This window comes from Sorex araneus, chromosome 11, assembly GCF_027595985.1.
Source record: "Sorex araneus isolate mSorAra2 chromosome 11, mSorAra2.pri, whole genome shotgun sequence".
NCBI lineage: Eukaryota > Metazoa > Chordata > Mammalia > Eulipotyphla > Soricidae > Sorex > Sorex araneus.
The window spans coordinates 6,545,006-6,569,995 of NC_073312.1; the positions used below are offsets into that span (position 1 = coordinate 6,545,006).

Consider the following 24,990-nt stretch of genomic DNA (forward strand, 5'->3'; position numbering starts at 1 on the left):
GGAGGATAGCCAGGTATGTGGGCTAGAGACTCTCTGTGTGTGTATGAATTAATACATGACTGTATGTCTGTGTGTGAGTGTGTGAGTGTGTGTGTATGTGAATGAGTATGCAAATGAATGTGAGGGTGTGTGACTGAATGAGTATATGAATGGTTCTGTGTGTGGATGTATGTATATGAGTGTGTGTGAATGTGTGTAAGTGTGCATGCGTGTCTATAGGGGTGTGGGTGTCAGTGTGTTTAAGTGTGTATGAATTAGTATGTGTGAATGTGTGTGTTAATGAGTGTGAAGGTGTGTAAGTGTGCATGTGTGTATAAGGGTGTGTGAGTGTCAATGTGTGTGTATGTGTGTGTGAATGTGAATGAGTGTGAATGTGTGTAAGTGTACGTATGCATGTGTGAGTGTGTGGGTGTCAGTGTGTGTGAATGTGAGTGTGTGATCGTGTGTTGGGAGTGTGAGTGTGGCTGTCTGGCCTGGCCTGTCCTCTCGGGGCCGCAGCAGACGTTCTGAGTTGATGTGACTGGTTTGTTATCTGGGGGCTGGGGGCTCCCAACAGCTGCTCGGGCCCCTGGGGCCACTCCCAGCAGTCCTTGGCCCACGGGGCTGGACCCCAGGGTGTGGTGCTGCTCCTGACTGTGCTTCAGGGGGACCCCTGGTGGGGCCACCCTAATCCCCGCCCCGTCCCCCCAGCCCTCAGTCCTAGGTGCCAGGGCTGGTGAGCGCCTCAGGGAGACTGTGAGGACCCCCCCCCCCCCGCGTCTCGGCACGGCCCCGTGTCGGGGTGCGGAGGGCTGAGGGCGCTTGCTCAGGAGGCCTGACGTGCTCTCGCTTGGGTCTTCCGGCTCTTTCTCTGGAGCCAGGGGCGTCTAGCAGGTGGCGTGGAGCTGTGTCACGTCAGCCTCGGGTCCCGTCCCCAGGCCTGGAGGGGCACGTGTGTGCGGGGGTGCGGGCTCCCCCGAGCCCGGCTGGAGCCCGGCTTTGCTCTTAATCCCCGTCACTGCCCGGTCCCCTGAGCACTGACTCGAGTGGCCGCCGGGCCTCAGCTCTCCCCACCGACGTGCTCCCCCAGCCGGGGGCGGTGCGGGACGGGCCCCAGCTGCGCTTTCTCCCGGTCACACACTCGCACACTGACGCAGCCTGGTTGGAAACAGGGAAAAGTCCAGGGCAGACACGGGCCCCTGTCATGAGACCTTTGGGGAAAAAGCATGTTCCGGGGACATGTGAGCAAGAAGACGGAAGAGTGTGTGTGTGTGTGTGTGTGTGTGTGTGTGTGTGTGTGTGTGTGTGCGTGCACACACGAGCATGTGTGTGAATGTGCATATGTGTCTGTGTGTCTGAGTGTGTATATTTGGATGTGTTTGTGTGTGCATGTGTGTATACGTGTGCATGTAGGTCTCTGCATATGTGTGTACATATGTTTGTTGTTATGTGTGTCTCTTGTATATCTATGTCTCTGTCTGTGTTTGTCTATGTCTATGTGTGTGTATGTCAGTGTGTGTCTTTCTCTGTGTGTGTCTGTCTCCCTGTGAGTGTGTGTGTGTGTCTCTCTCTCTCTCTGTATATCTGTCTCTGTGTTTGTGTGTCTCGGGTGTGTCTGTTGCAGGGATGGTGGTCATTCATACCAGTTCTTGAGGCTGTGCCTTATGGTGCTTAAACACCAAATTCCTGAAGCAAAATTCCGTTTCTGGAGCCCACTGGCTGCTCAGAGCTGGTGCCCTCGGCCGCCTGCGCCCTGAGAAGCTGCTTGGGCAGGACTGTGAGGCGGTAGCTACGGAGAGGGTGGACGCGCAGGGCCTTGGGGTTCTGCGACCCCAGAGGAGGGAAGCGCCCATAGCAGCCGAGGGTCCCATGAACAAAACGGTTCACAGCGAGGGGGCCAGGGGTCTCTGGGGCTGGGCTCCCGTGCCCCCAGGCTGGGGGGTGTGGGTGGGAATGGCTGAGGGGACTCTTGGGGCAGAAGTGGGGGTGCTGCCAGTGCTGGAGGGGGGCTTGTCTCCAGGTAGCGCAGATGGCGAGCTCACGGCCCCGGAGGGGCTTTTAAACACGCTGTAAAACGGCACAGGCGGACTCTGGGATGCTACTTGTGGCGTTCTCTTACCCTTTACCCTGCTGCGTCCTACAAAAGCGTTTTCCAGATTTGCGCTGTGAATTTGATCCCCCCCTCCCCCCGACGGGCTGTGCACCCCTGCGCCGTGAGCCACCCTTATGGCAACACATGCTTCCATCCCCCCGCTCTTTCTGCTTTTGTGGGGCATCTGGGGGCACCCCCAGCAGTACTCAGGGGCTCCTTCTGAGGGACATGCCGAGGACTGCTCCCAGGGGCCTCCCGCCTGCAGGACCTGCGTTCCAGCCCGTGGAGTTTGCATCCAGCCCGCTCGGGGTGGTCTGAGAGTTTTAATAAATAATGATGGCCACGGAGGCTGCGGAGATCCCCACTTCAGAGCCTTCTCCTTAAACCCTCTTGAGTCACTTTTTTTTGGGGGGGGGAAGGAGGTGTGTGATTGGGAACGTTAGCTCGAGGGCTTCTTTGGGGTGCTGGGTCGCTGCAGAGTGAGCAGATGTTTGGGGTTTCCTTTGGTTCTGAAGCCTTCTTGCTATTCCAATTCTCCGCCTGCTGGATCCCCGCCCCCCACCCCGACCCCTGGACTCGTGATTTCTGAGGTGGAGAAATTTGGTCTTTGGTTCCGCTGGGCTGAGTCGGGGCAGGGGTCCTCAACTCCTGACTCCCGAAGTCCTCCCCGAGACACAGGGAACCCCCTTTCAGCTCTCGGCAGCCTCCTTTGCAGACTGGAGTTGCTGGTGTACCCCGGGACGAGTCTGTACCCCACTACACCAGGCTCCAAAGGTCCCCCACTCCCGGGAAGGTACCCTCGCAGACGGGCCGGGCTCTGGGCAGCCGGACGCTCTTGGGGTTGGCAGCAAACACTCTGTGAGTCCCTCAGTGTAAGACTCTGCATGACCCGTTGCATGGAGACTCACCCCACTCCAGACGTGAGCTCTCCTGCCGCCCAGTCACAGACGGAGAGCGGGAAGGTGCCTCGACCCCTGAGGCCCTCAGACTCTGTGCTCAGAGATCATTCCTGCAGGGCGTGGGGGACCCAGCGGGGTGCTGGGAATCGAACCTGGGTTGGCTGCATGCAAGACAAGCATCCTGCCCGCTGTTCCATCTCTCTAGCCCCACAACTTCCTGTTTCTGAGATGACACCCCACCCTGGCCCCCCAGTTCATTCTTGGGCCCCGCGCAGGCTTCCTGCCCACAGCCAGGACGGCCTCGCTGGCAGAGGAGAGTCACTCAGTTCCCGAGTAGGACACTTCTGCAGAAGGGCAGTGTGCCCGTCCCACGACGAGAGCCAGCTCCCCCTGCCCCGGCCCCTCAGTCCACAGGGATTGGGGTTTGCCCTGGGTTGGGAGCCGTTCGTGGGCACAGCACTGTTCCCTGGCAGCCTGCTGGGCCGGGCGACCTTTGACTTTATGGAGGTGGTTTAGGACAGGCTGGTGGGCTGGTGGCCCCAAACGGTGCTATCACCCTCTGCAGTGCCTTTTGACAGTTCTCTAGGCAACTTTTCCTCCCGAGCTGGAGGAGGCCTGTGCCCCTGTTAGGGTAGGGGCCTCGCCTGGGGCCGGGCGGGGGGAGGAAGCCAGTCAGGAAATGCTTCCTACACGGGGAGGAGAAGGACACACTTGTTGGGGGCCGTTTCATCCCCCAGGTTTAGCCGTGGGTGGTGCTCAGCAGAAGGCCCGGGCACCCGGTGGCCCCCGAGGCTTGGCAGGAGGTAGAGTCTGCAGCCCGATGCCCAGTTAGCTCGCCGGGACCCACCGTTCGGCTCCCAGTTCTGGGGTCAGTTCCTAGGGCCCTCGAAGAGCTGAGTTTTCAGAGGGTCCCGATGGGCTTCCCTTCCCTTCCCTTCCCTTCCCTTCCCTTCCCTTCCCTTCCCTTCCCTTCCCTTCCCTTCCCTTCCCTTCCCTTCCCTTCCCTTCCCTCCCCTCCCCTCCCCTCCCCTCCCCTCCCCTCCCCTCCCCTCCCCTCCCCTCCCCTCCCCTCCCCTCCCCTCCCCTCCCCTCCCCTCCCCTCCCCTCCCCTCCCCTCCCCTCCCCTCCCCTTCCCTTCCCTTCTCTTCCTTTCCCTTGTCACACCCGGCGATGCTCAGGGGTTACTCCTGGCTCTGCACTCAGGAACCACTCCTGGTGGAACCCTATGGGATGCCGGGGATTGAACCCGGGCCGGCAGCATGCAAGGCAAACGCCCTCCCCACTAAACTATCACTCCAGCCACTGCCGTTGATGAACTTCTAGAGGGACAGCAGTGACCGCTGGCCACCGGTCTCTGGGGACACTGGGCTCCAGGGTCTCTGCTCCAGGGACGGGCTGAAGAGATGTTCCGGAATCCCAGCAACGGCCCATCCTCAAGGGCTTGTGTTGTGAGATGAAGACTGGAAAATGACTCCTCTTCCGCCACTGGCCCCACAGAACACGTTGGCAGAGTTGTCACGGGGGCATCTCGCCTGGAGGCTACAGCGGGGGGGACCAAGGGGCTGGAGTCGGGGGGGGGGGGTTCCTCCTTCAGTGAGGTCTAGGCCAGGCCTCCCCCTCTCCTTTCTAAGGTCTGACCACCTGGCTGGGTCCTGACCTGCTTCCCGCCCCGCCGGCTGGAACCAGGATCACATCTGTGCCCACGCCTGGCCCGTGCAGGTCTCCGCGGAGTCCAGCTCGTCCATGAACTCCAACACCCCGCTCGTGAGAATCACCACCCGCCTCTCCTCCACGGCCGACACCCCCATGCTGGCCGGGGTCTCCGAGTACGAGCTGCCCGAGGACCCGAAGTGGGAGTTCCCAAGAGACAAGTGAGTCCTTCCTGTCCCTCCCCGCCAGGGACCCAGGGAGCAGGGACGGGGGGGTGAGGGTCTCTCTTCCCGAGTCCTTCCTGCAGTGGGCAGAGGCTGCCAGTGGGAGTGAGTGAGCTTGCAGTTCTGAATCACCAACTCTCGTGAAAAAAATAGAATGTGGCTCCGTCTCTCTCTCCCTTTCTCTCTCTCTCTCTCTCTCTCTCTCTCTCTCTCTCTCTCCCTCTCTCTCTCTTCCCCCTCTCTCTCTCTCTTCCTCTCTCTCTCTCCCTCTCTCTCTCTCCCCCCTCTCTCTCTATCTCTCTCCCTTTCTCTCTCTTATTCTTTTAAAAACAGACTCACTGAGCCATGATTGATTCCCAAACAAGATGGCACCTTGTCAGCATTTTTTCACTTTCTAGACCATTGAAAGCCAGTCAAATGGAATAAAGTGGAATTATCCCATGTAGGAAAGCGAGCTGACATTCCAGCTTCTGGCTACTCGGTTGTGGCTCTTCTGTCCTGGGCGCTTTGAGAATACCGATGGCCTCAGGACTCTTCCTGGGCTGTTGCCGTTTTTCATGACGAGTGATGTGCTATGGAGCCCCCAAGCTCTGACCGGGACACCCGACATCAACTCTCCCTTGGCCCCCCGATACCGTCCTTCTGGGTTGCTGTAGCCCCAGTGAAATGAGCAGGTGTGGCCCCACGGGCTGTGTTCCGGGCTTTGGACGGAGCTGTGCGCTTCTTGGTCTGGCTTTGGGTCCCTGTGTCTGGGTTCAGGGTTGCCTTGGGTGTGGGCAGCCTGCCCCACATCACCTGATTTTTCTGAAAACATGAAGGTCACGGTCCAGATTTGCCAGGCCTGAGCAGAGCGCCGGCCCCATGGGGTTTCCCTCCCCTCCGTGTGCCGCTCGCCCGGGAAGTTGGACTCACAGGCGTCTACACTGGCACGGAGCACCAGGTCCATGAAATGAGTCCTGGGGGTCCAGTCCTCACCTGCCTAGGCAGCGCTCACCCCTACCTTGGAGTTGGAATATCGGGGTCCTTTCAGGGCTCACCCCCAGGGTTTTCCTTGGAATCGTTAGACCACGCGAGAGTGAAGGGAGGCTGAATTCACTGGCTCGAACATCGGAGCCTAATCCACCGGAATAAGCTCCTGACTCCACACCGGGCGCCTGTTTACCGGTGCTTGGGCAGCACGTCCTGACACCAGGTCAGAGAAGCGCTTAATCACCGACGGGAACTCAGCCACACGGATGGAAGACAAAGACCCGCTTTTCCGGGCAACTGGCTTTTCCAGAACTCTGTTTGGAGGGAGATGCACTTTCTGCAGGCCTGGTTTGGAGTCGCGCAACTCTGCCCGGCCAGTGGAGAGGTTGCTGCAAGCGCCATAAGCCAGGCCCAGAGCAAAGGGGCGGCCAGCGAGAGGGCTGGCAGCAGAAATTGCTAAGTTAGCTCGTAGAGCATGACGGAAAGACCATCCCTCCCTCCGGTCATTTAGTCCTTCATTTGGGACGTGCTTATTGGACGGTTGGGAGCATGTATATTTCGGAACGTTTCGGGAACATTCGGGACGTGTACTTTGAACATCGAGCCTTCGTGGTGAGGCACAGAAAAAAACACAGTGAATCGTTTCTTTACACTTGGATGGTTGAAAGGGGCCGGAGAGATAGTCCAGTGGGCAGAGCCCTTGCCTGGCACGCAGCCAGCCTAAGTTCGATCCCCAGCATCCTATATGGCACTACCAGGAGTAATTCCTGAGTGCAGAGCCAGAGGAACTCCTGAGCATCACTGGACACGTTCCCCAACCCCCCAACCAAAGGGCAGAAGGTCAAGAGAGAAAGGGGTATTTCTCAAGCTTGGATTACCCCAGTGGGTGGGTCCCCAGAACAGAGCAGAGCCTGCGAGTAGGGACGGAGCTGAGAGATCACACTTGACGACAGCTCTTAGCTTGGCCCCGAAGCTTTTGTCACTGGTGATACGTGTGGTGTCTGTGACCAACCAATGGGTGCCTTTACCTGCCCGAAGGTTTGCCCCCACTGGGCTGCCCGAGGGTGGAAAAATCACCGCATTTCAGCATTTTCAAAACCGGGCTTAGCACAAATGTAGGTGGAGCAGATTTCCGATGAATGAAGGCTTTTTAGAAACCATTTATTAGATCGCAGGCTGGAGTCATACAAAGAAAGGATTGTTGCACTTATAGAAACAGGGCAATTGGACATAAATTAGCCGTTTTTCCAACGCAAATGTTTACTTTCTGCCAAGATATTAAATTTAATTTTAGCTTAGGACAGAGGCAGAATGACCTCAGCCAGCATCCACCACCCTCAGTTCAGCTTCTGCAGACTATTGTGTCTGTGTACCGTAAATACTGGTGACTGAGGACAGCTCCGTATTTCTCTGTGCTGTGCTCATGTGGAAAACTTACCGGAGAAGTATTCCAAGGCCTTCTCCATTCCTTTGGCTTCTGGAATGCCCATGGGAAATCTACGCTGATTAGAACGATGTGCATAAAGCTTCTGAGCTTAGCAGTGTCGTTAGTTGTGTTCACTTTGGATGCGCACGATTAATTCCAGGTAATCAAAAGGATTTCCACGCGGTTTCGAAAACATTCTACAACTTCATGCACACCGAAGAAATTTTGCTCTTTCCGCAACTTTCTTTTAGTGAAGTTAGAGATTCCTGGAAGTATGTATAAGATTCCTGTCATGCAGGTTGGTGACTTTCAAAGATGTCGTAGAGACCCCAAGGGAAAACCCAAACAGCTTCAGACCCTTCCCTGGAGCCCTTGGCTACATCACACGTACATCCAGTGGCTGCAGATTGCAAACGCCTCCTTGTCAGTGTTCAGGAAGGCTGACCGCCTCCCTTGCAGGGGGACCTTCCCTAAAGAAAATAAATGGAGACCACAAATGTGAAACTTAATCGCTGTCTCGTTATTGACAGTCTCTAAAAAAAAGTCACTAAGAAAATACTGGAGCTGGTTATGCCCGGTCTCATTAGCTCCATATGAGAGCCCGGCGTGCTTGCAAGCTGCTGAAAAGTTGGGTTTTTTTTTTTTTTTTTTCGTGGCATTCTGGAATCTCCCTCACCGGCCCCCGTCACCAGATGCCGTGTAGTGGCTAATCGGCTCTTCCCCCCCCCCTTTAGGCTGACGCTGGGCAAACCCCTGGGAGAAGGCTGCTTTGGGCAGGTGGTCATGGCGGAAGCCGTGGGAATCGATAAGGAGAAGCCCAAAGAAGCCGTGACGGTGGCCGTGAAGATGCTGAAAGGTGAGGGGGCCCGTGTGCTCAGCGGGGACGGCTGGGGAATGCGCCTTTGTGGCATGTGACCTCTACCCGGGCAGGGGTCAGAGGGCACATAGTTGACCTGGGGGTGGAGGCGTTTTCAGGATAAATCAGCGTCCTGGACACACTATTTATCTTGAGCTGTGTGTGTTTGGAGAAGGCCAGGCTCCTTCGGGGAGGGAGTGGGGGGGCGGGGGGCAGGGCAGGGAGTCGGGGGCACCCACAGATCTGCTCTGTCTCTTCTTATTGCTGCCTGGGAGATAGCCAGGGCCCACCCAGGGGACTTATGAGACTTTTAACCATTGGTGTCCCCACCCCCCGGTTTGGGCACCACTCGTGGCTCAATGTCAGGGAATCACATGGGTTCTGGGGGTGTTACACACACACACACACACACACACACACACGCTACATTGGGGGGGGGGGGGCGCCAGCCCTGTCCAGGCCTGTGGTCTTCTGTGAGCCATCACCCCGAGTGCCCGCGTGCCTGGGCAGGAAGTTCTGATGGGGGTGGGAGGCACCTCATGGTCGGCAGGGTGCTGGGAGATCTCCCTTCTTCTGTGCCCCCACCCTTTGTTGGCTTCTCTTGGGATAGAGGCTGAGCCCCCTCCTCTAAGGAGAAATCGACTGGATGTAAGTCAAAACAGAGCAGACATGGCAAGTGGATACAGGGTGGTAAGGCACGTGCTAGTGCGTGGCTGATCCTGGTTCCGACCCAGCACTGTACGGTCCCTGGAGCATCACTGGGTGATGAGTCCCCGTGGGGTGACCTGAGTCCCCGTGGGGTGACCCAGGTTCTCCCCGGCACCGAGGGTCCTGCCAGCACTGCATCCTCAGGCCTCACACCAAACCAGCGGCTTGATTGACGGTTGTCAGGCCCCGGGGCCTCCTGAGCACTGTTCGGGAAGGCTCCCCCCCACGTGTGGCCTCAGTTCTGGGGTGCTTCTGAGCCTGTCTCTGCAGGCACTCGGGCCGCAGGGAGCCCTTGGCTCTGGGGGATGATGCCGCTGTCCTCTCCTTGCCTTCTCCCTTCTCCCCACCGGTGCTTCCGGGCTCCCGGATGTGGCGGGGGGGGGGTGGGGCTCTCATCACACCGAAGGTCTGCGGAGGACGGGATGATTCCACAGTAGTGGGGAAACTCCGCACTTGTGGGGTTTGCTGTCAAAGAAGGGGGGGCCTTTGCCGCAGAGTCCGACCCCCACTGACCCCAGATGAGCTCTTTTGACCTGGAGCGGGGGTGTGGGGGGTGCCCTGGGCCTCTGTCCCCTTCCCCGCCTGGGGACGCTCTCTCAGAAATCGCTTTATGCCATCCCGGAAGCTGGATTGGTAACTTGGCCTGATGTTTGCAGACGATGCCACAGACAAGGACCTCTCGGACCTCGTGTCGGAGATGGAGATGATGAAGATGATCGGAAAACACAAGAACATCATCAACCTGCTGGGGGCCTGCACGCAGGACGGTGAGTGGGAGCAGGCACCGCCTTGGGGCACCCCTGGGTGTGGGCCCCCGGGAATGTTCAGAGTTCTCCTTTCGTTGGGGGAGAGCTCAGAGACATTCCCCAGCACGCGACCCTGTACTTGGCTTGCCAAGCTCCCTTTCCGGGGGGACGGGAGACCCCGTCTGGGTAGGACCCGGTGACTGAACCCCCCAAGAGCGGCTTGATGGAGAGAGCGTGTGAGGGAGCACTTTGGTCCCCACGGGAGTGAGTGTGCCCGTCTGACCCTGAAGATGCCGGCTTCGGTCCCGGTCCTTTCTCTTGCGTTCACGCGAGAGAAACTCAGCAGACTTTCTGCAGAGACTTGGCGCTGTGTGTCTTCAGGGTGTTGTGGCAGCCCCTGCGAGTCCCTGCCTGGTGGAGGGAGAGAGAAACCCCTAGAGCTGGCGATGGCCGGAGAGTGGTGTGGGCTAGGTCGAGCCTGGGAGCTGGCCTGTGCCTGTCTCTGCTCTGTGCCCCGCAGTGCCCGGGAGAGGAGCTGACACTAATGTGCGTCCACCGGGTGCTGCTTGCTGTGGTCCAGCCCTGAAAGTCGCCCAGGGGGGCAGGGACTAGTCAGGGGCTAGAACACAAGGAAGAAATGCTCTGTCTGGGTCGTTTCTTCTCAGCTGAGCTTGGCTCCGTCAGGTCATAGGTGGGGAAAAAGGGGAGGAGAAGATTTCAATCATGCCCTTATCCTCCGACGGCCTGTTTGGGATCACGTGATCACGGGATGGCGCTGGCAGATGTGAGGTCATTAGAAAGAATGGGAAGAAGGGCTGGAGCGATAGCACAACGGGGAGGGCGTTTGCCTTGCATGCAGCCAACCCGGGTTCGATTCCCAGCATCCCATATGGTCCCCTGAGCACCGCCAGGAGTAATTCCTGAGTGCATGAGCCAGGAGTAACCCTTGAGCATTGTTGGGTGTGACCCAAAAATAAGAAAGAAAGGAAAGAGGCTGTTTTTGTTTGGGGGCCATGCCCAGCGGTCCTCAGCGCTTACTCCTGGCTCTGCGCTCAGGAATAACTCCTGGTGGTGCCTGGGTGACCGTCTGGGGTGCCGGGATTGAACCTGGGCTGGCCGCCTGCAAGGCAAGCGCCCTCCCCGCTGTCTTGCACCTGTGGCTCGGAAGACGCTTCTTTCTGCGGCTGCCGTCCTGCAGACGGGCTCCGTGGCCAGAGGCGGGCCGGTCCTCCGCTGCATCTCGGTTGATGTCTAAGCGCCAGGTCGTAGCTGCCGGCAGCCGAGGCCCAGCGCCCAGAGCCCAGTGCTGGCCTCGCAGGCTCAGGCGCGCCCGTGTCCGTCCACAGGGCCTTTGTACGTGATCGTGGAGTACGCCTCCAAGGGCAACCTGCGCGAGTACCTGCGGGCCCGGCGGCCGCCCGGGATGGAGTATTCCTACGACATCAACCGCGTCCCTGAGGAGCAGATGACCTTCAAGGACTTGGTGTCCTGCACCTACCAGCTGGCCAGAGGCATGGAGTACTTGGCCTCCCAAAAAGTGAGTCCTTCGCACGCTCCTCGGGCAGGGCAGGGGCGGGGGGGGGGGGAGGTGTTGGAGGCAGTTAAAAATGACTCTGCCGCGAGCAGGCAGCTGGAGGGACACCTCTGCTCCCGCGAGCCCGGGCCTGTCCTGTGCAACCTGGAAAGTATTTAGCGCGCGGTTTCCCTCCGGGTTTAATGAACCCTTTACAAGCCAGAGCAGCCAGACAGACACGCCTGGAGCGACGCGTGGGAACGGGGCACTCTGCTCCCACGGGGGCAGCTGGCCCGGGGCGCGAGCCTCCTTCCCGATAATGGAAACTGGGGGCGCGGGGGGCAGGGGACGGTGCTGTGTGCGCCTGTGGCTCTTGGCTCTGGGGACTTGGTGTGGGGTGTTGTGCGGGCCCTTCTGCAATGGCATGGAACGCCCTGGCAGGAGAGACGGTGCCCGGGGGTGTCGTTTTTCTGTAGCGCTGTGCTCGGGACATTATCTGGGCACGCCGTGCCTCCCTCGTGGAATGGCCCTCTGCGGCTGTACGTTGTCCAGGTCCCCTGAGGTGACTCGCCCGCATTCCAGGCGTGCCTCCTGCCCTGGAACGTGAAGCATCTGAGCTATTCAGAAAGCGGTTAGGCAGGTGCCCGGTGGCCCCGGGCCTCGGGGAGACCTGGACGCCCTTTCTGAGCCAGATCTCTGGGGCCACCAAAGCGCCGCCCAGGATGGGGGCTTCCTTCTTGACTATAATGAAAGTTGATGCTACCCCAGAGTCCCCCAGCTTCCCTCCACCCCCCACCACCAAAAGTCTCAGGGCCTGCGGGACCACGTGGCATCGAGCCAGAGCACCCACCCACGGGCATGTGGCTTTGTCTCTTCAGTGGCACCTCAGGTTGGCCTTTCCTGGACCAGCTTTGCTGCCAGGGCCCTTCTGGATAGATTCTAGGAGGGGGGCCAGGGGGGAAGGTGGGTGGTTAGAGAGGAAATAGGTGGTTAGGGAGGAAGTGGATGGTTAGGGAGGATGATGGGTAGGGAGGAAGGGGATGGTTAGGGAGGAAGGGGATGGTTAGGGAGGAAGTGGATGGTTAGGGGAGGAAGTGGATGGTTAGGGAGGATGATGGGTAGTTAGGAAGTGGATGGTTGGGGAGGAAGTGGATGGCTAGGGAGGAAGTGGATGGTTAGGGAGGATGATGGGTAGTTAGGAAGTGGATGGTTAGGGAGGAAGTGGATGGGTAGGGGAGGAAGTGGGGAGGAGCTGGATGGTTAGGGAGGATGATGGGTAGTTAGGAAGTGGATGATTAGGAAAGATGTGGATGGTTAGGGGAGGAAGTGGATGGTTAGGGAGGAAGTGGATGGTTAGGGAGGAAGTGGATGGTTAGGGAGGAAGTGGATGTTAGGGAGGAAGGCGCGTGCTTAGCGAGGGCGTGGACAGTTAGGGAAGCGGCTGTGGTGCTGGACAGGAGCCTCTTTGCTCAGACCAGCCCCACAGACCTGACAGTGACCCCAGTGAGGGTGAGGGGCGGGGGGAGGAGACGCCGAGAAGAGGATTCTAGAAGCCTGAATCATACACCGGGAACCCCTTGATGTTTCCGCTTTGATGAAACTCTTCGATGTGGGCAGGTGACGCGGGCGGACTTCAGAAGCACAGGGCAGGCCGGCGGGAGAGAAGGTGAGGTGGGAGGGGGCGGCCAGGAGCATGGGAGCGGGGAGAGAGGAGGAGGCGAGCTGGCAGAGGGAGCACAGTGCTCCTGTTGCCGCAGACGGCGGGGAGGGGCGCCGGGCCCAGCACCCCCCATGCCTCTCAGTACCCGCAGTGAGCTGGTCAGGCACCCGCTTCCGGAGGGAGAGAACAGAAGTGCCCCCCGGGTCTTGGTGGCCCCTCCACTTCCCTCGAGGGCAGCGGGCAGCGGGCAGCGGGCATCGGGCTGTGCCCATGAGCTGCTTCCTCCTCGGCCAGAGCCAGGCAGACGCGCACAAGGGCGAGGCCCGGGTGCTCAGGGAGAAAGTGCCAGAGCGAGTGTGCGGGTGGCACGCGCGCGTGCAAAGCCAGCCCTGCTCCCGTGTGTAAAGCAGGAGCCAGCCACGTCAGGGCGCCCCAGAGGGGGGCCCGCCCCGGATCCTGCAGGGGTGGCCCACGTGCTGGCAAGAGCCCGGCTGCCCTGCGCCCAGTGGCACACGGGACGGGCCCCAGGCCTGCAGACAGGCTCCTGGCCCGGCCGCCTGCCCCCCGGGGCTCCAGCTCTCGCGCCGCCCAGAGTGTGGGCCTCGCGCTCCCGAGCACCCGGCGGGGAGGGCAGTCAGTGGGCGCCGGAGAGAGGAGGCGTCCGGTGCGTGGTCGGAGCCCGGCCAGCAGGAAGTGGACACACTCTGGCGGGGAGCACCACGGGGGAGCCTGGTCCCAGGAGACCTCCATGCCCAGGACCCGGCCGCGGCTGGCCTCTGGGGATGCTCACGTTTCCTGCGTCCAGTCCGGCGCGTCAGCTCGATGCTTGGGCCCTTCCAGGGGGCACCGTGGTGGGGAGGGGAGATTGAGCCTGCGTGCCCAGGGCCCGGGCTTGGGAGCTGGTGCCGGCACAGCGAGGTCAGCCGGGCTCTTCGGGGAGAGAAACTGGAAGGTTCCCTGGAGCAGAGCTTTGCGGGAGGCGTGGACGGTGCTGTGGGTTCCGGAGCGCCAGAGGGGGGAGGCCCGCTCGGCCGTGGCCCCGTGTGTGGCCCTGGGCTCAGGGCTCAGGGGTGGGAATGGAAAGCCGAGTCTGATGGAAGGAGCAGTCGGGGAGGGAGTGGACAGAGGGGGCGGGGCTGACCAGGATCCTGGCGTGGGGGAGCACTGCCCGGTGAGTCCTGGTGGCCCTCCACGCCCCTGAGCACCACTGGCCGTGGCTCCCAGGACAGAGAAGAATCCAGCCTTAGGATTAGGGGAGCTGGGAGTTGAGTTGGGGCCCCAGGGACCTCAGCCTGGCTGTCCCCTAGCTGCGGAGATCCAGGGGTCCCGGGGCGGGGTGGGGGCTAGATGCGGGGCCTTCCTGTGTCCTGAGCTGTAAGGCCGTCAGGACTGCTGGCCTCCGTGCCGTGAGGGCCAGCCCTCTGTCTGTCTGAGGGGCAGAATGAGGAGAGGAGCCACGTGTCTGGGAGGGAGGGAAGGAGGACAGGGAGGAGCCCGGGGGGTCCACAGTGGGGTGGGGGCAGCTTTCGCAGCTGATCCGCCAAGCGCCAGGACAGCCCGAGGGGGTGGGCAGTTGAGAGGTCGGCGCCCCCAGGAGAGCAGGCCTGGAAGGGGGGGTGCTTAAGGAGGGAGCAGGAAGGGGGCAGAGTGCGGGTTTGTGGGTCCCCACAGCAAGAAGGGACTGTGGTAGTTTGTCTCCCTCGCTGTTGGGAGTAGTTGCCTCCCTTACTCACGAACAAGTCCCGGTGTTGACCTAAGGCCCACTTTCTGTCCGGTGGTAGAGGAGCATGCGCCCTTTCCAGCCCTCCGGGCCTTTAAAAATATATGTATATATAACCTAGCTTGGTTTTTTTGTTTTTAATTTTTTTTTTTATTGAATCGCTGTGAGATACACAGTTACAAAGTTGTTCATGATCGGGTTTCAGTGATACAATGTTCCAATTCCCACCCCCTCACCAGTGCACATGTCCCACCACCAGTGTCCCCAGATTCCTACCACAGTCTCCATCCCTTACCCCAGCGTGGCACCTTTCCTCTCTCTCTCCTCCTCCTCCTCTCTCTCCCCTCCTCTCTGTCTTTCCTCCTCCTCCTCTCTCTTCTCCTCTTCCTCCTCCCCTCTCTCTCTCCTCCTCCTCTCTCTTTTCCTCCTCTCTCTCTCCCCCTCCTCTCTCTCTTCTCCTCCTCTCTCTCTCCCCCTCCTCTCTCCTCCTCCTCTCTCTCCCCTCCTCTCTGTCTCTTCTCCTCTCTCTCTCCCCTCTCTCTCTCTTCTCCTCTTCCTCCTCCTCCTCCTCTCTCTCTCTCTCTCTCTCTCTCTTTCTCTCTCTCCCCCCCTCCTTTACTCTCACTCCCCCACCCCTCTCTCAACGCCCCCTCCCCACCCCGGCCCCTTTCCCGTCCCTTCTGGCAGTAATGGTTTGCAATACAAGTACCTAAAAAGGTTGTGACGTTTGTCCCTTTACCGACTCTCAGCCCTTAATTCTCCTCCAGACTGGTGGTCTCACCCATCATCGTCAGAGTGGTCCCTTCTCTATTCTGCCTGCCCTCCTCTGCCTGTGGCAAGCTGCCAGCAGTGACCTGTCCTCCGGCCCTGTTCCCGCTGTCCTTGGATATTAGTCCCACACTGTGTGTTTTGGTTTCTGCTTTATATCCCACAGATGAGCGCTCTCATTCTGTGTCTGTCTCTTTCCTCTGACTCACGTCTCCCAGCGTGATATTCTCCATGGCCGTCCACTTACAAGCAAGTTTCATGCCTTGGTTTTTCCCGGTGGCTGTGTAGTATTCCGCTGTGTAGATGTGCCGTAGTTTCTCCGAGCCTTTTGAAAGACGCTTTTCTCCCTTTTCAGTGCATCCACCGAGACTTAGCAGCCAGGAATGTTTTGGTCACAGAAAACAACGTGATGAAAATAGCCGACTTCGGGCTGGCCAGAGACATAAACAATATCGACTATTACAAGAAGACCACCAATGTGAGTCGCTGGCAGTTTACGGGGGCGGGAGGGGTGCATGGAACATTCTAGATGGAAGTCGTGAGATGCTTGCAGGGCTCATTCTCTGCTCCTCTTTCCTGCGGTTCTGCCGTTTTCCCGCGATGCTCATCCGGCTCTCTCCGAGCTGGTTCTGGGTCGGAGGCTCCCGGCCCCCATATAGCAGCCTGTCCACTGTTCTGTCCGTCCAGAGAGTGCCTTACAGGGACTGGAACTTGGGAACTTTGGGTTTATTTCATTTTTTGCCCAGGCTTTGGTGATTGTGTCTGGACGTGGGTCACTGGGGGCTGGGCTGGAAGGACTGCCCCCACTGGCCGTCCAGCACGCGCCCGCCAGAGCCGAGTGGTCCTCACAGTTTGGCTTTTGTGTTTCTTCCGCTTGCTTGCAGGGGCGACTTCCGGTCAAGTGGATGGCCCCGGAGGCACTCTTTGACCGAGTCTACACCCACCAGAGTGACGTGTAAGTGGCTTCTTTCCCTGGGCTGCCCTCTGCATCCAGCCGGGTGACACAGAGTGGAGACACCACCTTCCTCTGTGTCCGTGACAGAGATCCGAGGGTGCGGGCCCCGGCCTTCTGGGGAACAGCCTGACGGCAGGCTGTAAGGGAGCCAGTGCTCTGGGGGGGGGTCTGCCCGGCTCCAGAGTGCGGTGTGGTGGCCCCAGAGAAAAGCAGCTCCTCCAGCATGCCCAGGCGGCCTGCTCCTCCATGGCCCTTGAAGGAGTCCTGGCGGGTGGGTGCCTGTTCAGTTACCCCTGGGGCTGCTTTATCTTGCGGAGCCAAGGTGAGCGGGACATGGGGGGCACATAGCCGTCCTCGCTCCCCTCCCGCTATGGGCCCCGTGCCCTCTGTTTTTTTTTTTTTTTTTTTTTTTGCTTTTTGGGTCACACCTGGCGATGCTCAGGGGTTACTCCTGGCTCGGCACTCAGGAATTACTCCTGGCGGTGCTCGGGAGACCCGATGGGATGCTGGGGATTGAATGTGGGTCGGCTGCGTGCAAGGCATACGCCCTCCCCGCTGGGCTATCGCCCCAGCCCTCTCCTGCCTAATTTTGCACCAGGCAAACTTCTCCGGTTGCGCTGCTGCACTGGCACTAAACTGGAGACAGTTTCTGTTCTGAAACTCTCCCTCCCGCCGGAGCCGGTGGGGACGTGTGTCTGGCTCCCTGGAGGTGACAGGGAGAAGTGAGGAGCCCACTGGGTTATTCTGGGAGTCACGAGTCTGGTGAGCCCACCTCAGAAAGCACCACCCAGGGCAGCGGGGGATGGATGCAGTGTCCGGACCTGGGTCCTGCCAGCTGCCGGTCAGTCCGGGCCCTGGGCTCGGGCACAGAGACTGAAGCCAGAGCTGAACAGGAGCGTGGGAAGCAGGTGACTTGGTGGCCGTGGCCTGGCCGTGCTGATGGCAGCGTGACAAGGAGCAGCTGAACTGGCTGGACCGTCCAGATGGCCACCCAGGCAGAACAGGGCCACGGTGCTCAGCCGTCTCGTCCGTGGGTGGACAGTCCCTCGAGGACACCCCGTGGGGGCGGGGAGCCCAGGAGGAGTCAGACCACATGCCTGGCCTCCACTTGCCCCTCCACTCACCTCCCGATTCATGCTTTTTTTTTTTTTTTTTTTTTTTGCTTTTTGGGTCACACCTGGCGAGGCACAGGGGTTACTCCTGGCTCTGCACTCAGGAATTATTCCTGGCGGTGCTCAGGGGACCCTGTGGGATGCTGGGAATTGAACGTGGGTCAGCTGCATGCAGGGCAAACGCCCTCCCCGCTGTGCTATCCCTCCAGCCTCTCCTGCCTGATTTTGCACCAGGCAAACTTCTCCAGTTGTGCTGCTGAACCTCTTTGAACCTAAGAAACGTGGGGTGGGGGGTGGTTCTTTTCTTCCCCCCCCCCCCCCGCAGGGTCTGGGTGTTGTGAGTTCGAGTGACGCCCTGTTTTCTCCCTTCCCGCAGCTGGTCCTTCGGGGTGTTGATGTGGGAGATCTTCACTCTGGGGGGCTCGCCCTACCCCGGCATCCCCGTGGAGGAACTGTTTAAGCTGCTCAAGGAAGGGCACAGGATGGACAAGCCTGCGAACTGCACCAACGAATTGTAAGCGGCCTCGGACCCCTGGGCCGTGCCCGGCCAGCAGCCCCCACCCCCACCCCGTGATGGACACATCCCCCCGCTGGCTTAGTTTGAATTTCTGGGGCCTCCAGGCTTCGGAGCCTTCCCTAAGAAGGAGACTCCTGCAGCTCTCTGGACCCCAGCCCAGAGCTGAGGTAGTTACGGCCGTGGCCGTCTCTGTCCCCGGCAGAGAGCGTCGTCCTGGGGCTAGACGATGAGCAGAGTGACCCACCAGGGGTCGGGGGACCGTGCTGGGTCTGGCCACTGTCCCTCTTCAGAGTGACTGAAGCTGGACCAGCCTCCCCGCAGGCGTGGGCCCTGAAGTCAGTGTGTGTGTGTGTGTGTGTGTGTGTGTGTATCACACATGCAGCCTCTGAGCAGACACTGGGTGGGGTTCCCTCAGCGGAGTCTAGGAAAGGTGTCCGCCGCCTGCCGTGGCTTCGGGCTCTTTAGGGCCTGTGTTTCGGGGGGGTGAAATCCGCGCTTCCCTCCCGCCCTCCCCACCGAGGAGGCGGCCCGGGTTTCGCTGGCGATCCTGGGGACGCTCTGTGGCTCTGTTGAGTGGCTCGTCTCCCACTGTACCATAAAGGCATTTATTGTGCGCCTGTCATCCCCGTCGCTTTCCCCAATACCGAGGGGCCGTCGAAACCCATAATCAAGATAAGGCCCGGGACGCGGGGCCCTCTCCAGGAGTTAATCAGGAAGTGAGCGCCCGGCCGGTGATGGCAGATTAATACATGGAAACCGTGCCTGAAAGTTGTGGTTTTCTAACTTCGTTATTGAAAACTGAGGAACCTTTGTCCACTCGGATCTTTTAAACAAAACCCGAAGTGTCAGGCAGATTAAAAAACAAAAGGAGCTGCTTGGGCTAGGCAGGGGTGGGGAGGGGGTGGGGAGGAAGCCTTGCCCGCCACCCCCCCCACTTCCTAACTCCCCAAGGTGCCCTAATTGTGTGATAAGGTCGGGATCAGCCTCTGCGCGCCCCCCCCCTCCCCCCGAAGTCGGCTGTGGGGGCTGTGGCGTTGAGTCCTCCCTCTTGGACTTTGGATGAAAGGATGGATGTTGTGAGTCGGTGCCTGCAGGGGGGCTGGGGGGACGGGGGTGCCCGGCTCTGAAAGTTCTCAGACACCTTCATCCCGGGCACTGTCTCTCGAGTGACTCATCCGAAGGGACTTGTTGGGGCCCGGGACACAGGCCGCAGGGCAGGCGCTGGCTCTGCAGGGGGCCGGCCCAGGCTGGACCCTCGGAACCATGCGTCGTCCTGCGCGGCCAGGCGTAGCTGCCGAGCCCCCCGGGGTGGGGTCCCGAGCCCAGACGCAGAAGGAGATCGAGAAAGGCGGCAGGGCTGGTGGGTGGGCGCCGGGCTCACGGGTCCCGTGTTTCCAGGTACATGATGATGAGGGACTGCTGGCACGCGGTGCCCTCACAGAGACCCACGTTCAAGCAGTTGGTGGAGGACCTGGACCGCATCCTCACGCTCACCACCAACGAGGTAAGCGGCGGCGCCCCCCAGAGGGCCGCGCGGCCTCTCCCGAGTGGGGTCGGCCGCCTCGTGCTCGGCTGCACAGGCCCAGTCCCGGTTTCCCCCAGAGCCCGTGAGTGCTGACCCCTGGGCCCAGCAGGCCACGGCCGTGTCCTTACAGGGGTGGGCCCAGGGTGGACGGGTGGGAGCAGGGGGAGGCGGGGAAGGGTCTGACTCCAGTGTGGGGGCTGGCGGGGGCCATGAAGTGTGTGTCCGGGTTGGTCGTGGGAGTTGCTGGGGTCAGAGGCAGTGACACCCTGCAAGTCCCCTGCTTCTCGGTCACACGGGACAGTCCTGCTGGTGCTGCCCAGTCACAGCGGGGCTCGTGTGTGTGTGTATGTGAGTGTGTGTTAGTGTGTGAGTGTGAGTATGTGTGTGTGAGTGTGTGTATGTGTGAGAGTGTGAGTGAATGAGAGTGAGTGTGTAAGAGTGTGTGAGTGTGAGCGTATGTGTGTGTGGGTGTGTGAGTGTATGTGAGTGAGTGTGAGAGTGTGTTTGTGTGAGAGTGTGAGTGTGAGAGTGAGTGTGAGTGTATGTGTGTGTGAGTGTATGTGAGTGTGTGAGAGTGAGTGTATGTGTGAGAGTGTGTGTGAGTGTGTCAGTGTATGTGTGAGAGTGTGTGTGTGAGTGTGTGTGAGTGTGTGTGAGTGTGTGAGTGAGAGTGTGTGAGTGTGCATGTGAGAGAGTGTGTATTTGTGTAAGTGAGTGTGTGTGTTAGTGTGTGAGTGTATGTGTGAGTGTGTGAGTGTGAGAGTGAGTGTGAGCATGTGTATGTGTGTGAGTGTGTGAGTGTATGTGAGTGAGTGTGTGAGAGTGTGTGAGTGTGAGTGTATGTATGTGTGTGAGTGTGAGTATATGAGAGTGAGTGTGTGTGAGTGTGTGAGTGAATGTGTGTGAGTGTATGTGAGTGTGAGTGTGTGCGAGTGCGTGAGTGAGTGTGAGTGTGTGAGTGTGTGTAAGTGTATGTGAGTGTGTGTGTACGTGTGTAAGTGTGTGTGTGAACGTGCTCATAGATTGCCTAGTAGGGATGAGGCAATTGGGGGGAAATTCCAGAAATCGGACTTGTGAAATGAGAAACAAATGCATCCAAGTCACATCAGCGTTTCTGACGGTGGGGGTGGCCCGGCCCTGCTGTGCTTGTCTGACACGTGTGAGGCACCACAACCAGGAGAAATGCTTCTCCCCGGCCTTGGCCTGGGCACCGTCATTCTGCTCGGCCTGCGTCCAACTCCCACCAAAGGCCCTTTCCCACAAGTGGCTTTGTGGGGATTTTTTTAGAGAGAACTTATACCTTTCATTAAATGCTCATTTTCTGTCAACTAGGTCTAATCTATTGCCCCCTGCCCCCCGCTCCCTCTCTCATTCCATCTGAGTTGAGTGTGTGTCCAGCCATTCCCGTGTCCGGGAAGTGGGGGTGTGCTCGGAGCCAAAGGCCCGGAGCTCACCCGGGCCAGAGCAGTGGGCCAGGGGTGGTGGGAGGCAGGGAAGAAAGTGGCAGAATTGACTCCTCCTCCGGGAGAGGGGAAGGACCCCCCTAGCTGTCTCCCGAAGGCCTCGGGAGGAAAAGAGTCCATTTCTTTCTAAAACCATAATAGCTTTAGAACGATTCTGTTTTTTCATAAATCCTCAGATGTGATGAGGAGCCTTCAGCCGCGGACATTCTCTGTCTGTGCTGATAAGGGCAGAGATTGCGTTTAAATGAATGCAGCTGCCCGGCCTTCAGAAGTTGAAAAGGACCAGTTCAAGGGAAAGGAAAAAACAACAACTTTCTTCTCCTGCCAAAACTGTTGTTTCTAGCCTCAGTTCCTTTACCCCTCGGCTGGGGATCCGCTGACATCCCCGGGTTTGGGGCTGTTCCTATCAGATCTGAACGAGGGGGTGGGAGGGCTGCATTCAGCCACGGGCAGCCGGCCTGCCCGGATGCCCAGTGCACCCTGCCAATCTGCTGGCCTGTCCCCTGGGCCCAGCCCGAGTGGGCGTTGTGTCTCGAACCCTCCGCTTGAAGGGAAGAAGGCTAAAACAGATCGAAAAATCGAAATTTCTTTCCTTCTGAAAATCATTACCAGATGCTAGAGGAAAGTGGTCCCATTTAGGGCGAAATTTCATTTTTATCATTGTAAGCAGAAAGTTCTCTTTTGATGTGGCGGGTGTGGTGGTTCCCAGTCTTGCGGTCGATGCTGCTGGAGTGGACACATCCCCCTGCCCCGAGCCTGGGTCTCTCTCCCCTGCCAGCCCCGGTGGTGAATGATAATGGGGTCGGTGGTTTTTGCTTTTTTTTTCTTTTTTTGTCTTTTAAAATGTACAGTTGCCCACCTGCCGTGGCTTTCCTTCTGATTAAGCCCGAGGCAGGCCATGTAAGAGAGGAGGGGGGGTTCCTGGGCTGGCCCACAGAGACAAGAGACCCTCAGGAACTGTGTCCTAGCGCTGGAGACCTTTCCTGGAGAGGCCCAGTAAATACGTCCTGTCTAATGACCGCTACGTCTGTCACCACCTGGAACAAGGAGGCGGCCGCACGGCCTGGACAGAACTGTGTTTGCTCTCTGGGTCCAGTGGGGCGGACCCTGAATGTGGATTTCCTATGATTTTTGATAAGTTAGAGGCCCACTAAACAATTCTTTTAATTGTTCCGTGGCTGGGCAGCCCCTCCAAGCCCCCGGCATCCATCCAGTTAAATGTGTTACAACACATGGACCCCTGGGAGATAGCGCAGGGGTCTGTGCCTGACCCCAGTCCCATCCCTGGTAGTTTCTGGTCCACTGAGCATCACCGGATATAGCCTAGGAGACTCCTGAGCACTGTAGCGTTCAAATGGCACCACATACTCAGACCTGGTGCTGAGCCGGAGCATCCTGGGACGCCTATCTGAGGCCCCTGCTCACTGCTTGGAAGACTCAACATGTGAAAATGAACTCGATGTTGCAAAGCCATTCTTTTTTATTTATTTTTTTCTTTGGTGGGGGGGCAACTCTGGGTCAGATCCAGTGGTGCTCAGGGAGAAGAACAGCTGGGAGACATGTGAGTCAGGGCGTCCCCCTGTCCCCTTCCTCCCCAACCGGCCCCCCAGAATGCTCGAGGGCACAGTCCTTTCGGAATTTCAAAGGTACGAACCTTGAAACTTCACCTCTGTTTCCCAAACAAACCCCTTTGCCGATTCTTTTCGGGTGAAACGTGCCTGCATATGTCCAAGACGGTTTTGAAGCTATTTACATTTCCAACTCGGAGAGCTTCTGAGAGTAATGAATGACATCTGGGAAATTACCCGCCGAATGAAGACACGCTCCCTTGAAATTAGCCTAGAAACGACACTAGGAGAATGTAATTCTTAAAATAAATATTCGTGGTCTCAGCTCTTCTGAGGGGTCCCGAGCTAGTTCTTCATTGCACTGGGGCTCCCCCCGGGGGTTCATGTGCCCCGGGATGGGGGTTGGGCTCAGGAGAGCTCCCAAGCAAGGGAAGTGGACCTCGGGTCACCTGGGTGCTGGATGGACCAAGCTGACCGTCTGGCACCGTGGGCTTGTCAAGGGTTCAATCTCGATGGTTCTAAGAGAAAAGGGAGGAAGTACCTCCGACCGCGGGGGTGGTGCTTTGAGGGGGCCAGGGTGGGCTTCTAACCTTCCAGGGGTGCCCCCTCCCCGGGCCCCATCTCCGCCTGGCGTTTAGGAGACTGCGTTTGAAATAAACGTCTCTCTTCCCTTCTTTTAGGACTACTTGGACCTCACTCAGCCTCTCGAACCGTATTCACCTTGTCCTGACCCGCGATGAAATAAAAACGTCTCTCTTCCCTTCTTTTAGGAATACTTGGACCTCACTCAGCCTCTTGAACAGTACTCACCAACTTACCCCGACACAAGGAGTTCTTGCTCTTCGGGTGATGATTCTGTTTTCTCTCCGGACCCCATGCCTTACGAGCCGTGCCTGCCTCGGTTCCCACACATAAATGGCAGTGTAAAAACCTGAGGGGCCTGCGTCCCGTCCCCCAGCCCGGGGACCGCCCAGGACCCTGACCAGGGCTGCCCGCACGGCTGTGGAGTCTAATCTCCGCATGTACATATGGATCAGAGGAGTAAATAATTGGAAAATAATCGGCACACGTGTAAAGAGTTTCTCCGCGGGGAGATGTCTCACCTTCGCCAGGAGAGGAATGTTTTGGGGGCAGCGGTCCGCTGGGCCCCCCCCGTCTGCCTGGGACCCGCCATCAGGAGCGGGCCGTGGGCTGGCCGGACTCAAGGCAAACATATGGTTCTGCCTTCTTTGTGAATTTTGTAAGAATTGGAGAAAATATATGTCAGTACACACTTACTGAGCACAATGGCAGTATATAGGTGCTGGATGTATGTAAATATATTCAAATTATGTATAAATATATATTATATATTTACAAGGAATTATTTTTTGTATTGATTTTAAATGGATGTCCCGAGGCACCTAAAAAAAAATTGGACTCTTTTTTTTTTTTTTAAATAACTATTTGCTAAATACTGTTGTTCTTACACAGAATTTCTTAATTTTCACCCGACAGAGGTGGAAACATACTTTGCTTTCAGGGAAAAAAAATGGTATAACATTAATTTATTAATGAATTGGTAATATACAAAACACTTAATCATTTATTGGTTTTTGTAATTTAAGTGACATGTCTATGCAGGCAATGTATCGGGGCTAGTTAAGCTACTATTCACACTTAACTAGTTCTCTAACCTGGAGAAGAGGAATATCGACAGGATCTGACTCGCGGGGGGTGGGGATGAAGGTGGGATTTATTTGTGTTGGAATTCTGCTGTCAGCGGATGTCTCTGGAAGCCCGGCGGCGGGAAGGAACCCGGCGGGGAAGGTGTCTGGTCGGGGCAGATGGTGTGCGGCTTGGGATGGACTTGCCCAGGAAGTGGCGGCCCAAAGTCTCTTCAAAAGATGGTTCGGTCCTCCTGGGGCGAACTTGGCCGAGTCCATGGCGGCGTACGCTCTCCGGGCAGCTGGCCTTCTGCCCCGATGGCGCCTTCGTCAGAGAGGCCCGTCGCCGATGGGTTTGGAGAGTGGCTTTGGGATCACCTGACGTCACAGCAGCCTTTTTGCATCCGCTCGTCTCGCCCTGCACCTCGGAGCTGCTCTGCTGGTGGCGGGGGCCGTGGCTGGCGGGGCCGGTCCATCTCTCGAAGGGATTGCTTCCGTCTGATGCTGCCAGGATCTCACGTTCCTTCCCGTCTGATGAAAGCCTGGAGGGCTGCTGGGGAGAGAGGCCTCGTCACTGCTGTGGCCATGAACAGGGGTGCAGACCACACTGATTTGACCTGTTCTATAATTGGAGAAAGTATTTAATAAAACCTGTTAATTTTTATACTGACAATAAAAATGTTTCTACAGATATTAATGTTAACAAGACAAAATAAATGTCACGCAGCTTATTTTTCTAACCCGCTTGTCTTCCCAAATGGTTTCCGGTGCTTGGGTGGGTGTGTGGTCCTGGGGCCGTGGGCTCACGGCTGGGCCCTGTGAGGGCACCAAAAGGCCCACCTGGCTTTTGCTGTCAGTGGGGGTGTCTTCCAGAGCGCAGGGCCTGGGACAGGTGGGTGTGAGCTCTGGCTCTGTTGCTTCCTGGAGCTGTAGGAACCTTCTTGGGCAGAGCGGGGGTGGGGTGTGTGTGTGTGTGTGTGTGTGTGTGTGTGTG

The 24,990-nt window shown here is 58.2% G+C and overlaps 1 protein-coding gene across 6 annotated transcripts in view; it reads left to right on the top strand.

The window, feature by feature from the left end:
- FGFR2 (fibroblast growth factor receptor 2) overlaps nucleotides 1-24,736 on the top strand; it is a 100,986-nt gene extending 76,250 nt beyond the window's left edge. For 4 of the 6 annotated variants that reach the window (XM_055118759.1, XM_055118760.1, XM_055118763.1 and 1 more), the window contains 9 exons: nucleotides 4,690-4,841; nucleotides 7,974-8,095; nucleotides 9,460-9,570; nucleotides 10,896-11,086; nucleotides 15,566-15,688; nucleotides 16,095-16,165; nucleotides 17,654-17,791; nucleotides 19,193-19,298; nucleotides 23,121-24,736. In XM_055118759.1, the coding sequence (XP_054974734.1) occupies nucleotides 4,690-4,841; nucleotides 7,974-8,095; nucleotides 9,460-9,570; nucleotides 10,896-11,086; nucleotides 15,566-15,688; nucleotides 16,095-16,165; nucleotides 17,654-17,791; nucleotides 19,193-19,298; nucleotides 23,121-23,285 (1,179 nt within the window). In that variant the 3' untranslated portion in view covers nucleotides 23,286-24,736. Of the gene's footprint in view, nucleotides 1-4,689; nucleotides 4,842-7,973; nucleotides 8,096-9,459; nucleotides 9,571-10,895; nucleotides 11,087-15,565; nucleotides 15,689-16,094; nucleotides 16,166-17,653; nucleotides 17,792-19,192; nucleotides 19,299-23,030 lie in introns of all 6 variants that reach the window. The other 2 variants (XM_055118761.1, XM_055118762.1) reach the window with 1 other exon arrangement.
- The last annotated feature ends 254 nt before the right edge of the window (nucleotides 24,737-24,990 follow it).